We start from the raw sequence: 13918 nt of genomic DNA, 5'->3' as shown, positions 1-13918 counted from the left end.
TTTGAAAAAAAAATTGCAGGTGATAGTAAAATATTAACAGTGAATGCCATGCACCATTTACCATTTTGGCTAGAAGCTCTCACTATTGGCACTTTAAGTCATCATTTTTGAGCAATTTGACACTTAAATTAGCCGGCGAAAAATTTTGAGCACCAAAATGAGCATCGCATACAAATTTTGACATTTCTAATGTCCCCCCATTTTAATGTTTGGAGCATTATATACAATTACGAATCATCTTACATGTTGATTACTCACATTATGTTCTAGTAAGTTAGAATAATTGGAATCGACCTCAAACACCACGTTTTGATAAAAGCATTGGCCCCAAAGTCAGTGGCCTGCAAGATGTTCATAAATCTCGTGTACTTCCGTTCTACTATATATCAGAAGAAGGAAACAACAAAAATCATGCGGACATCCTGATACCTCGCCAATAGCTAGTTAATATTATTGTAGACAAGGATAAGCTCAGCTTTAAAGTAAAAGGAAATTAAAGCCTAATGGGCAACACCAAGAAAGTAAGTACTACACTTTTGATTCTCTGCATCCCGCGGGCAAGAAGGGCTCCCACCATCCGTATTCATACTTTGGATAAGGTGCGACCCAATTCGCCGGCTTGTCAAACTCTACGTGGATGGGATTAGAAGCCAATGCTTCTTCTAGGCTATCTGCCTCATAGCTATCAGCTAACACTCTATCCAGCCTCAACTTCATGAACCTGTCAAGTAATTACAAAAGATAGGCCTTATCATTTAAGGTTATCTGAGATGAGACCAGTAAGCAAACAGGAACTAGTACTGGCATGTAAATCAAATGCGCAAAACCATGGAGAGACAAAATGATGCATTACGCCGGTTAGAGCTAACGGAAACAATAAACAAGCAGTGCTATCGGAATTCAACCCAAAGGACATAATCAACATGAAGACAGCAAGCATTGATATAGAGACGCTTATTGTACAACGGTCACGCTTAAGACCATTATGTGCAGTCATCTGCAATGGCTGTATGATCAGGACCCTAAGAATCGAACTTGCCATCTTACTAGGTTACATTAAGGAATGCCATTTGAGACATTTTTCAGCTCAAAAGAAGAATAGCAGCGCCAATAGAGACATCTGATACACAGCTGAAAAAAAAAGAAGCATATACAAGCACATTACTCATTGAGAGTCCTCAGCAGTGTGCAGCAAACAATCTGAATATGCCATGTTAAAATTACAAAATGTATATCCAGATACATAACAATAGATATTGTTATCACAAAAACATTTATTGGGTGGACCATGTTAACTGCCATCATCCAAACGATCACCTTATTGAAATTGTCCTATGAATGTGCTTTTCAGTCGGGGATGCTAACTCTAGATGATGTCCATATCAAGAGAGTTCGGGCTCAATTCATAATCAACAAGCCTTAAACCCATCATATCTTTACTCTACCAAAAAAAAGAATATGATTTGAAAATTGGGGGCAAGCAATTAGCCATATATATACTGCTTGGACAATAAACCACTGATAATTAGAATAGATAGCATGCTCACTCCAAATGAAATTGATGTCCACATCAAAAGAGATTTAAGGACTCAACATGTAATCGTCAAGACATCTTCCTTGCAGAAAAAGAAATTGATTTGAAAATGGAGGCAGCCACTAGGCAATGACTCCCAACTCTGCAACAAGTCAACAATGAATCACGGACAGGTAAATCGGTACAAGCTACCTCAACATCCCACAGCGTCTGCATGAGAAGAGTTCAAGGACTCGACACATGTGATAATCGACAGGACAAAAGGCAATCAAATTTCTCGTAACTATAGCCAAGTCCCAAATGAGGGCCAGCGCGGGATAATTACTGTGGCAACTTTTCCAATATAGAAGGAAAGGGATTCAATTCGGTTGCTCCCTTATTTCATTTCGCCATGTTTGGCTGTAATGAAATTGATGCAATTGGGGCTTCGTTGATTCCGAGTTCTTATAATATTCAGATTCCAGTAACCTTACATCACAAGGCAAAATCCCAGAAAGGTAGGAGTTTCGCAATTCAAAGTTGAAAATGCACTCACGTGATCCAGGTAGCGTTGGTGGAGACAAGAGCGACAGCAGGCCGGCGCAATCGCTTGGTGATATTGGGGAAGTTGTCGAGGAACTTGGGCTCGATGACAAGCCAGAAGTCCTGCTCCTTGTTGCGCTCGCCGTAGTTGCGGAGGCGCTCGAAAAGAAGCTCCTGGAAGTGCTCCTCCTCGTCCAGCATGAATTTGGCATTCGCAACCACGAAGTGGTACTTGTTGCTCTTAGATTCGGACGGCTGCTAGTGTAGAGCAAGAGATAATGAACAAGTCACGATTTTGATTCCGACCCATCAAAACAAGAATGGGGAAAGGGAAAGGGAAGATACCTGGGTCGGGCTGACCTGATTGGAGGAGTCGGTAGCGGCCACGGCCACCACAAAAGGAGGAGAAGGTGGAGGAGAAGATAGAGAAGAGGAGTGCCTTCGGAGGTCGCAATGGCGAAAAGGAGGAGGAAGAGGACAACTCCACATGGCGACATTGGTATGACCACGCATCGACGTCCCAGCTACAGGACTACCCAAGAGGGCAGCTGCAGAGCCCAGAAGGCCAACACCACCACTCGACATTGCCATACCTCTTCTGCGTCTTAGCCTTGACGATGACGATGAAGATGAAGAAGAGTTGCGAGCCTTATCTATTTATCACTTTATCTCTCTGCCTATTTCCCCGATCAATAAAACCATCAGTGCCGCCCCCTCACCCCAAACCCCCCCGGGGGTGGGGAGGGCGTTTTCGAACTCCCATCCTTTTGGTTAAATGACACTTTTGTCCTTCTCTTACTTTCTCATGGAAATATTTTTCCTTTTTCGCTTATCTTCTCTTTTGCTCTAAACAAATACTTTTGCATATGTATATTGTACAACAAGGCAATGAAACTTATCCTTTGACCCTGCAATTCATAATCTTATATGCTGTTGAAGCTCAAAGCGAGATCATGTCATAGCCGAAAGCACCACTCGGGTAACTAACTAATCTTGACCGTAATCACCATCGGCGCAATCACCCTATTCACTGTCAAGTTCTCGCCATCTAATCATATTTCATGGAATGCCCTGTTCCTATCTTTACCATGGCGTTATGATCTTTTGGGTTACATCGATGGCACAAACAAACAAATTTATAATCTTTCGGTTATCTTTACTTTCTCACATCGTACTTTTAGTTTCCATACTCACGATGCCGATTAAATTCCAACGTGTTTCTTAGCTATAGTTTCTAGATCGGCATCGTTAATTAATTTTCGGATGTGTGTCTCTATCATGAGTATTGCGTCCGATTAAATTACAGCGTTGCATTTTCGCAATTTCAAGCTTTGTTGTCGATTAAATTCTAGCATAGTTTGTTTATGCTTAATTCGGTTGCAATGGCTGTATTTCTCAAATTTTATCCTCGATTAAATTCCGACACGGTTTGTGTTTGTATAGTTTTGTTTGAAGTAAAGTTCTTGATTCCTTACTTACCTATGATATGTTCTGTTTGGAGTCGCCATAGAATCTATCTTTTTTTATAAAAATCGAAGAACGACTTTTGGATATTTCGTTGCGGGATCAATTTTGGCAAAACACAGATATCATTAATTCTCTAACAATAGTAGGCGCTGTAATTGCTTAAGATGGCACGGGCTAAAAGTGGGTCAGAAATATGAAAATTTTCAAAAGACCCTTGCTCTATGCTGATGCGTGATTGACCCATGTGGTCATGGACGATGCAATGGATAAGCCCGGATCAAGACTACTCACAAAGGACTTGTAACATGAGGCTTTTTTAAGACAGGTACAGAAATCCCCATTATAAGCATCTACCATCATCAAGTACATACGGGTGATAGTAGGGGTGGGCAAGCACATACTTGCCATGGGCTAAACTGTAAGACAATAGCTACAGAGCGCCCGCATTAATTGGATGAACATGAGGAGCATCAGGCAAAAGAGGCCAACTTAGGTTTGGGAGGATTGACCAAGCAAAGGTCGAGGAAAGAATCAATCGAAGTGTAGGGATGTTCAGGATACAAAGTAGAGCCCTCCAAATCATTCTCCGTCATCTCAAAGCTCGTCTGCTCTCCTTTTATGAATATGTTGTGCAGTATCGCCACCGGTATGTTGTCCGGATGTGGCAGACCTGATGATGACCGAATAAAACCACAAGATTAAGAGATAATCACTACTTGCTAACTATGATGGTTCCCTATGGATCACCCGCCGCGCCCGGGAGGAGGGGGTGGGGGTGGGGCGCGTGGGGGGCGGGGTTGGGGGGTTGTTGGGGCTTGAAAATCATTACCCCTTACATACAAACGCAATCAATTATATGAAAACCTTCGGACAGCCTTGTGAGGCGCATAACTAATTAAGATCCATAACTAACTCTCTTTCCCACACCCAGCAAGGGAAAAACTCAAATCTTACTTTGAGTGAGCTTCATCATATCCTCCTCCGGGATGTGCGTCTTTTTAAGAGTCCGTCCAGTCTTTTTCTCCCACATCGAAATCAAGTCTAGTTGGGATACGATGTTCCCTGGAGGTCGATATATGATCACGCGGTTTGCCACTCTTGGATCTGTCGATGCCTTTACTGTGTAGAATGCCACATCTTCCTCATAATTTAGGACGGCTATACATACATGTGACCGATGTAGATTATACTAGGATTGGGATATGTAGATTATAAAGAACATGAACATGAAGTCTCTCTATCTCTCTCTCACTCCTATGCATACATCTACTATATATGTACAGTAGATCCTACATAGATCCGTACCTTTGGCCTCGCCAGTTCCATGAACGACCACATGGTCGCGCTGCTCATGGGGATGGAGCAAGTAATCCACAAAGTAAGCGGCGAAAGAGTTGGCAGAGACGTAGGTGAAAGGAATCCCAGCAGCCTCGATCGCTCTCCTGATCTTCCTCTTGTTCTCCAGCAATGCTTCGAACGGTGGCAGCGCCCCTTTCACCCTGTCCACTTCGTTTCCATACTCCGACGGAACAAACCTCTTTACATTTATACACACAAGCTTATACGTATGTTCGATGTGAGCATGCACACTCAGCAGGCAACATATATATCATTCAACATCAATTAGGATATGACTAGCTAAATTAATTTCACCTGGATGTTGGGGGCTTCTTTAATGGCATCGATGATCTTGAGTTGTTGGAGATATTGAGGGACAGGGAGAGTCGAGATGACGACGTCAACCTGCCGGAGCACCGACACAAGCTTCTCATGCTCTTCCAATTCACCCTACACCACAGAAAACATAGTAGCTACACACACAAAAATGGAACGAATGAATGAATGAGAAAATTATTTTAGTGATAGATACTTGGACAACGGTAACATTCATCAATTCGAATTCCTGGAGCAACCGTTGCTTGGAAGGATCGGCAGTGGAGCGGACATAAGCAAGAGTAGGGTGGCCCATGGAAAGGGAGGCCTTGACCATGAACTTGCCCAGGTATCCACTCGCACCGAATATCAATATCTTCTCCTTCTCCACCTTGTTCTTGCTCATAATACTATCATTAGCCATGGGTTGGACACCATCGTCGTTCAAATTCTCAGCCTCGTACGTACGTCTCTCTCTCCCCCCGGAGTCCTTCTGGCATGGTTGCAGGACCTTCTGTACAGCCAGTGGTGACTAGCCTCCTGTACTGGCCCCGCCTTTCCCCAAACCCCTAATTCCTTGTTTAAGTAGCAACCCGGTACCAGATGCTTGCATCCTTAATTTGAAGAGTTGACCCCTTGAACCGGCTATAATCTTCAAAAGCTATAATCTCAAGGCTATACATGTAATGCAAGTTTTATGCGCATCCGCAGCCACACAACACATAAACAAGAAGAGAAAGAAAGGGCAAAAAAATTTCGAGAAAGTTTCCACAAAATCATCTTTCAACAACTAATGTGATAAACAAGCAGTATGCATCGACATATACCTCTAGAAATATCAAAGGTAATTGGAGTAGCCTTGTCATTTGTAAGGAGCAAATAAGATCGAGGAGTTGTGGCCACCAAAGCCGAATGAGTTAGATAAGGCTCTCCTTTCTTGGACCTACTAGCACGGTCGGGTCCTAACCAAAGTGCATCACGGATATATAGTAAGATTGTCCACTGCTGTAGAACCATGAACATCTCACGTAACAGGTTTGCACAAAAATGATAAAAATCTGCACTGATTAGTAACAAAAATCACCCAAACAAAGCTGTTAAGGGCTCGATTCAGCAACGAAAAGCCACTAAACAGCAGACAGATCACTCCATTGACAACTGCGGAAAATTGGACTAAATAGTGGCTGGACAGCAGTGGATTGGGGCATCAAACAGCAGCGAGCGAAGGACAGCCCTGAACAGCAGGAGAATTGGGCACCGAGCAGCTACTGTTCGGGGGCCCAACCGAGGAAAAGAAGCACTGCACAACAAGCAGTCCACGTTTAAAAAAAAAAAAACCTCTCTTTTACTTCCCTTTTGCCCACGTGTTTCACTTTCCTTTTTGTGAGCAGAAAATTGCTGACCTTGATGTGCAAAAGAGATGACAAACCATGGCTGTTAGTGGGGTTTAATGAATGTGAAAGTAAATTAAAAGAGAGAGGAAATTAAGGACAAGAACACTCCCTTTTCCTTCACGTTTTTCTCTTTTGTCTGCTCAGAATCTTCGTGGCCATGAATTCAACGTGTGTGGCCTAAAAAATCCCCCATGATCAGAACTTGCAGGAAGATTATAAAACCTTCCTCTCTCTATCGTGCACTTCTCAAAGTTCCGTTTATTGTAATTGTGTGCCCTGAATTCCAAAATCCCTCCGCCTGCAAATAAGTGGTAGTCAAAATAAAGCAAAAAAAGACAAAGCATCGCAATTTGAGAACATGGACACCCCCTTTGTCGTCTTCTTTCCTCTGGCGAATTGTGGACGTGTTTCCCTCTGGATTATGGCCTCCTTAACCTCACGATCTTTCTCACGCCCTGGACCAAGAATCAAGACCACCACTGATGCACTTAGGGCTGGTGAACTCGAAATGAGCTGAAATTTGATCGGCTGCGTGGAAACGGGCTTCTGATTGAAACTCACCGCTACGCCGTGACAAATGTCATTTTTTAGCGTTTGATGATGCACTTAGGGCTGGCGAACTCGAAATGGGTTGAAATTTGGTCGGCTGCATGGAAATGGGCCGCTGATCGAAACTCACTGCTATGCTGTGATGAATGTCATTTTTTAGCATTTCGGAGTCGTCTTCATGGGTTTTTGAGCATTTTTTTTGTAGTTTCAATGGCATTTTCATAATTTTATGTTCCTTAATATAATTGGGGTTAACACCATATAAAAGGGTGTTTTAGGGTTTCGAATAGGGGACTTTTAATAGTATTCTATCGATTTGATAATCGTATATGAGAGAATTGATTGTTCCTCATTATCAATTCCAATTCTCCTGTTTAGCCAATTTCCATTGCGTTTCGGCATCAACCACCCAAAAGATTTCTTTTCCCTCAATAACTTGTGCCTTGCCTTTTCCTCTGTGGCCCTGTATTATAATCAATTGGCCTCTTGTCATCATTGTGTGACCCCATCTATTATGTCCGCCCACCCTTCTCCACAATTTCTCACGTGAATTCTAGGATGAATCAGCCCCCACTTTTGCGGTCCTCCCCAACGTGAAGCTTGTTGGCCTGTATGAATGTGTGGCCTCCCCGCATCAAAACCCTAAACTTAATGGTATATTTATAGAGTGAAAAGTTGCAAGTCAAGGGCGTTGAATTTCTTAATTTTTTGCAAAATAATCCTAGGCTCAAAATATAACTTGAATCAAGTCCTGAAGGGTTTAATTGCACAAATTAATCATTAAATTAACTAGAGAATTTGACCAAGCCCAGTGCACTTAAGCTGGCCGAATTTTTTAAGTCAATTATGGACTACTGTGCATTTTTGGGCTTACTTAGGCTTTTCGTAAATAATAGACATTTAATTAAAGCCTTTTCTTAATTATTAAGCATGAATGGGCTGAATCAAAGCTCAAAAATAGACCTTAATGGCCTCTCAAATTTTGGCACACTCCCCTCCTCTACTGCCAAAAATATTATGATAAGTTAAGTCCAATCGCTTGTCAATTTAAGTTGCAATTTCCAGCACCGGTACGGAATGATGCAAACGCGATGCATGAAAAATTAAATTAAATATGCTATGCATGAAAACTAATTAATTATTTTTTTGTGGGAACTAAAAATAATTCTCATTTTTATGTAAAATGCATGATTAAGGAAAAATCAAAATTTAGGTGTCAACAATAAATAATCTCTATGATCATTCAAATCATACTATGAATGACTCAAAAGATGAGGATCATCTTATCCTTGAGCAATTCAAACTAAAAATTCATAAAGAAAGAAATGCTACTATAAAAGCAGAGTGTGAAAGAACAATGTTGGAAGAAGAAGAAGAGATATACCACAAAGAGATGGTATATGAATATCATGCCTTCCTTGACGAGAATAAGGAAGATGGTACATGAGATGAAATAGAATATGTTGGAGTAAAAGAAGCACAATTTGAGGGGAAGTCAACTCACACTGCGAGAACCTAGACTAAAGAAGAAGAAGAAGAGATGAGTGAGAATATTGACTCTGAACTACTCAAGGATATTATGTACTATTAGAACAAATTGAAACTACACGTTTAAGATTTGTACCATGCTTCAAGAAGTTAATGAAATGAAAGACAAAATGCCTCATGAATTTGTAAAGCTAAGGGAAAATGTCTGAAAATGTGAGCTTTGCCTTTTTGAAGCTATAGCACATGGGTAAGAAGACATACAACTTTAGAGTGGCCATTGATCTAAAGCTGGAACAGTTTTCCAAGCTTGTTCAAGTCAAATTTCCTTTGGACTTCGTGCCTTTTACATCAATTCAAGTTCCTTCTTCATCCACTACAACACCTACTCCAACACTTCTACACCAAATGAAATTGGAGACCAAACAGATTATAAATCCCGTACACTCTTTCTCTGCTGAACAAGCTACCTATTATCTAGAAAGAAAAATTAGATTTGTTAGAGCTATCATGAAAGCTGTTCGTAGCACAAGATTAAGAGGAGGCCATGAAAATCTTGTGAAAACATTAATCAAGAATAATGGATTTATTTCTAAAGAGGAAGCTTTAGAATTTACATCCAAATTGACCTCAAGAGAATTGAAGATTGCCTCGCTAAAAGGGAAGGATGCTCATGGCGTAGAAGATCATAATTCTAAAGATTCTAATCCAAAAGACTTATGTGTTCAAGATCTTTTGAAATTGTGTTAAGAGAACCAACAAGCTATGGCACAAGTAAAGTATGCAAGGATGGTAGTGGAGGAACAAAAGCTAGATCCAAGCTACATTTTAGTAGGGATAAAAGCTTTCAAAAAATTGTTTGCTCAAATGTACAAGGAGATAGACGATGAAATTGAACACAAGAAAAGAGTCAAGACTCAAGAGGAGTCATCTTATGAAAATAAGCCCAATGAGAATCTAGAAGAGAATTCAGATTCAGAAAAACTATAGGACATTTTGTTCAAGCAAGGAGAGTCCAAAGATAATTTGAGAAAACTAAAGACTGAGCTGTGTGTCTAAATGCTTCAAATGAAAGATAAGTTGATTTTGTTAACTCAGAGTCTAAGTAAAGATATGAACAAGAAATTCCATCCAACATGCTTTGAGATGGAACAAGCAAAAAGGAAGATGCACATAATGGAAGAAGGGATTAACTTGAAGTTGGCTTGGCTATCCAAGTTTGCTTTGATTCAACTACCTTCAAAACTTGTGCTAACCACAACTACTCAAGTCCCATCCTCATCTACTCCAGTCCCAAATCTGCCAATAGAATTGTTTTCACTCTCTTATTTCATCAAAGATTGATTCTGTCTTTGAGATTTGGATGTGTTTGAGTTTTGATTGCTCTCTTGCTTGAAATTCGATTTTGAATCTATCGCACATTTTTAAGCTTTGAGTTTGGCTTGAATAATTTATTGACTAGTATGTTATGGTTTGATATGTACTTTTGTGCTGATGACAAAAATGGGGAAAAATTTATACCCTTTAATTGTCCTCCTATTAAGAAAAGATGTGAGATTATGACTTGCAAGAAAGATACAGAGCGGGTTCTCCAATCTATGGAAAGATGTGAATGATAATTTGCAGGAACAAGTATCAAAGTTGAAGTTATATTATGAGAATGATGATCCTTTTATCAAGTATAATATGCTCTAAACAGGTTAAACAAGTTTCAAGCTCTAAGATATACATAACAGGTTCTCACAGGAACAAATTCCGAGAAAGCTAGCAAGCGTTGATAATTTCAAACTTATAGTTTTATGCTCTAAACCTATACTCCACTGTGACCTAATTTTATACATAATCTTTTGAGCTCATTACTCTGATGCAAGGTTTACAAGTTATGCAAATCGAGAATGAACAATTTGCCTTCATCAAAAAGATGCTTGTTCATACTTCGGATACCCTAATGCAAGTCACACTCGCTCTAACATAGACTTTATCATTTCTAGAATCAATGCTCTGAACCTACACATATTCTATTTTCAAACACTTTGATACGGGTTCTACAAGTTATGGAAGCGAAATGAAATCACTTTTTGAGAATGAATTCAAACCTTGAATTCACCATTACCCCAGAACTTATCTTTTGCTAAAATGTCAAATGATACGTCCTTATTTAGCAAAATTTTATTGAGTAGCAAAATCATTATCTTACTCACCTCTTTTACATAATTATTGGTATATTTGTTGATAGTTTTATCATCATCAAAAGGAGGAGATTGCTGAAAAAAAATCCCTCATTGATTTTGAAGTTGACAAAACAATCCATAATCTCTTATATTTAAGTTAATGCAATGAAATGTCATTTTACAAATTATCCAAAGGTATATGGATCAAGACACATGGGACCGAATCTTGCAAAGTGGGCTCGGACGATGTTCTAAGGGACTTAGAAGCTATATCGAGTTCATACGTTAAGCGGGGAGCTCAGCCTAGTCACCAAAATGTAACCTCCGAGCTATTCTCTAATGAAATCCAGTCGATTGGTTGCCAGCGTGAAGAAGTGGATGCAAGCTTGAACAAAGCCAAACCATTATAAATCATCTGTGCACACTCCCTTTCTCTTACTCTCTTTGATTGCACATTGTGATAGTTAAATTATGCACACCGTTATATCCGACGATATCTCGGATCTTACTAGCTATCATTATCCGAATGGAGCTCTGAGCATACTCATTTGCATTCCGCATTAATTTCTAAACATCTTTGAAATTACATGGTGATAACGCTAGCCTCAACATTATCTAATTTTGAGAATATCTTAATTGGATAATATTATCATTGATAAACTTTTGATCTTAAGAATTATCTTTGACATGTGGATTTGGTTGGATGGCATTATCATGTGGATTGGATAATTGAATCCATATTTTTTTTTAGAATTATCTAAAAACGATTTACAAATCTTAAAAGATAATTTTCTTAAATTAAAGACTGAATTTTGGATGGGAAAGTGGACCCCACTTGGACAATTTCAGCCACCCTCTCAAATTTTCAAAAATTCTAAATCAAAAGGGTGACTTTGCTTCTTGTCTCGTCATGCTTGTTTAATTTTTTTTTTTTTAAAGTTTGCATAGTTATAAATAAACATGCCCATAATATATGCTCTCTATGTGCCTTGTTCCTCCGAAAAATAAATTACATTCTCTAGCCCCGATATCATGGAATGGGATGATAATTTGTATAGAACTTCGTAATTTGCCCTTTGTATTAATGAATGTTGTTATTCTATATTCTATCTACTTACTGGCTCGAATTTAAGAGCATGTTGCTAACAAAATTTTACTCTAACCCTAATCTTTGGATATAAGTGAATTTATCAAAAAATAATCGAAATTTAAGGTATATTATGGGCATTTTTTTTAATCTTTGTTCACCTTTTTTCTTGATGTAAAATACCTCAAAAAACCCCTTTTCCATGTCATGAATAACATCTAATATAACTTAAGACTTTGAAAATTCATTTTCTTGATTAAAATTGGGTGTTATTGCATTTTATGGCATGTTTTCATAATAATTGTCCCTTAATCCGAAAATACAAAAAAAATTCCGTGATTTTTGTGTATCATATGGTCCACTCCATTTCTCAAAATCATTAATTCACATAATCAATCGAAAGGGATTTTTCATGAAATTTGGTATCGAAAGAGCATTAATTTTTTCAAATTAATGTAACAAAGTCCCCGGACTCATTTTTTCTAATTCGTCGGGATAAAATAGTTATCCCGCTATTTTATTTATGTTTCTAATCGACCTATCAAAAAACGATTAATGGCTGCTCCAATTAAATAAACTTATATGAATTGAATCTAAGTTGCTATTCGATAGGACTTAAAAGGGTCCAAATTAGATTAGTTAATTTAATCAATCTGGTAATCTGTTAATCTAAGGTTTTCTAATTGTAGGTCGCGACAACATCACAAGGCAAAATCCCATAAAGGCATGAGTTTCGCAATTCAAAGTAGAAAATGCGCTCACGTGATCCAGGTAGCGTTGGTGGAGACGAGCGACAGCGGGCCGGCGCCATCGCTTGGTGATATTGGGGAAGTTGTCGAGGAACTTGGGCTCGATGACAAGCCAGAAGTCCTGCTCCTTGTTGCGCTCGCCGTAGTTGCGGAGGCGCTCGAAGAGAAGCTCTTGGAAGTGCTCCTCCTCCTCCAGCATGAATTTCGCATTCGCAACCACGAAGTGGTACTTGCTGCTCTTAGATTCGGACGGCTGCTAGTGCAGAGTAAGAGATGATGAGCAAGTCGCGATTTTGCTTCCGACCCATCAAAACGAGAATGGGGAAAGGGAAAGGGAAGATACCTGGGTCGGGCTGACCTGATTGGAGGAGTCGGTAGCGGCCACGGCCATCACAAAAGGAGGAGAAGGTGGAGGAGAAGATAGAGAAGAGGAGTGCTTTCGGAGGTCGCAATGGCGAAAAGGAGGAGGAAGAGGACAACTCTACATGGCGACATTTGTATGACCACGCATCGACGTGCCAGCTACAGGACTACCCAAGAAGGCAGCTGCAGAGCCCAGAAGGCCAACACCACCACTCGACATTGCCATACCTCTTCTGCGTCTTAGTCTAGACGATGACGATGAAGATGAAGAAGAGTCGCGAGCCTTACCTATTTATCACTTATCTCTATGCCTATTTCCCCGATCAATAAAACCATCGGTGCCCCACCCTGCTTTCGAACTTGCTTTTGGTTAAATGACACTTTTGTCCTTCTCTTATTCTCCCATGGAAATATTTTTCCTTTTTCGCTTATCTTCTGTTTTGCTTTTTATACTGTAAACAAATACTTTTGCATATGTATATTGTACAACAAGGCAATGAAACTTATCCTTTGACCCTGCAATTCATAATCTTATATGCTGTTGAAGCTCAATGCGATATCATGTCATAGTCGAAAGCACGACTCGAGTAACCGATTGATATCGACGGCAATCACCATTAGTGCAGTCGCCCTACTCCCTATCAAGTTCTCACCATCTAACCATATTTCATGGCATGCTCTGTTCCTGTCTTTACAGTGGGGGTATGATCTTTTGGGTTACATCGATGGCACAAACAAACAAATTTATTATCTTTCAGTTATATTTACTTTCTTGCATCGTACTTTTAGTTTCCGGACTTGCGATGTCGATTAAATTCCGGCATCTTTCTTAGCTATAGTTTCTAGATCCGCATCTTTAATTAATTTTTGAATGTGTGCCTCTATCATGAGTATTGCGTTGTCGATTAAATTATAGCGTAGCATCTTTGCATTTTCAAGTTTTG

At 39.7% G+C, this 13918-nt stretch overlaps 2 protein-coding genes across 3 annotated transcripts; both read right to left on the bottom strand.

The window, feature by feature from the left end:
• Nucleotides 1-401: 401 nt before the first annotated feature.
• LOC115755118 lies at nucleotides 402-2706 on the bottom strand. 2 transcript variants are annotated; one of them, XM_048271485.1, is made up of 3 exons: nucleotides 2402-2706; nucleotides 2070-2314; nucleotides 402-721 (listed from the first exon to the last, which is right to left on the bottom strand). In XM_048271485.1, exons 1-3 carry the CDS (start codon nucleotides 2645-2647, stop codon nucleotides 529-531), a joined length of 684 nt encoding a protein of 227 aa, XP_048127442.1. In that variant the 5' UTR covers nucleotides 2648-2706; the 3' UTR covers nucleotides 402-528. The 2 variants fall into 2 exon arrangements, with proteins under 2 accessions (XP_048127442.1, XP_048127446.1); XM_048271489.1 differs by having other exon boundaries at nucleotides 2070-2311; nucleotides 2402-2704.
• A 1175-nt stretch (nucleotides 2707-3881) lies between these two features.
• Nucleotides 3882-13290, bottom strand: LOC115731067 (isoeugenol synthase 1-like). The gene is made up of 7 exons (XM_048278543.1): nucleotides 12955-13290; nucleotides 12625-12867; nucleotides 5394-5669; nucleotides 5177-5311; nucleotides 4829-5060; nucleotides 4478-4681; nucleotides 3882-4193 (listed from the first exon to the last, which is right to left on the bottom strand). The coding sequence occupies exons 1-7, from the start codon at nucleotides 13000-13002 to the stop codon at nucleotides 3994-3996; spliced, it is 1338 nt and encodes a 445-aa protein (XP_048134500.1). The 5' UTR covers nucleotides 13003-13290; the 3' UTR covers nucleotides 3882-3993.
• Between the last annotated feature and the right edge of the window lie 628 nt (nucleotides 13291-13918).

This window comes from Rhodamnia argentea, chromosome 1 (genome assembly GCF_020921035.1).
Source record: "Rhodamnia argentea isolate NSW1041297 chromosome 1, ASM2092103v1, whole genome shotgun sequence".
NCBI classification, from domain to species: Eukaryota; Viridiplantae; Streptophyta; class Magnoliopsida; order Myrtales; family Myrtaceae; genus Rhodamnia; species Rhodamnia argentea.
The sequence above is the reverse complement of the archived record's forward strand: the minus strand, read 5'-3'. Positions and strand labels throughout refer to the sequence as shown.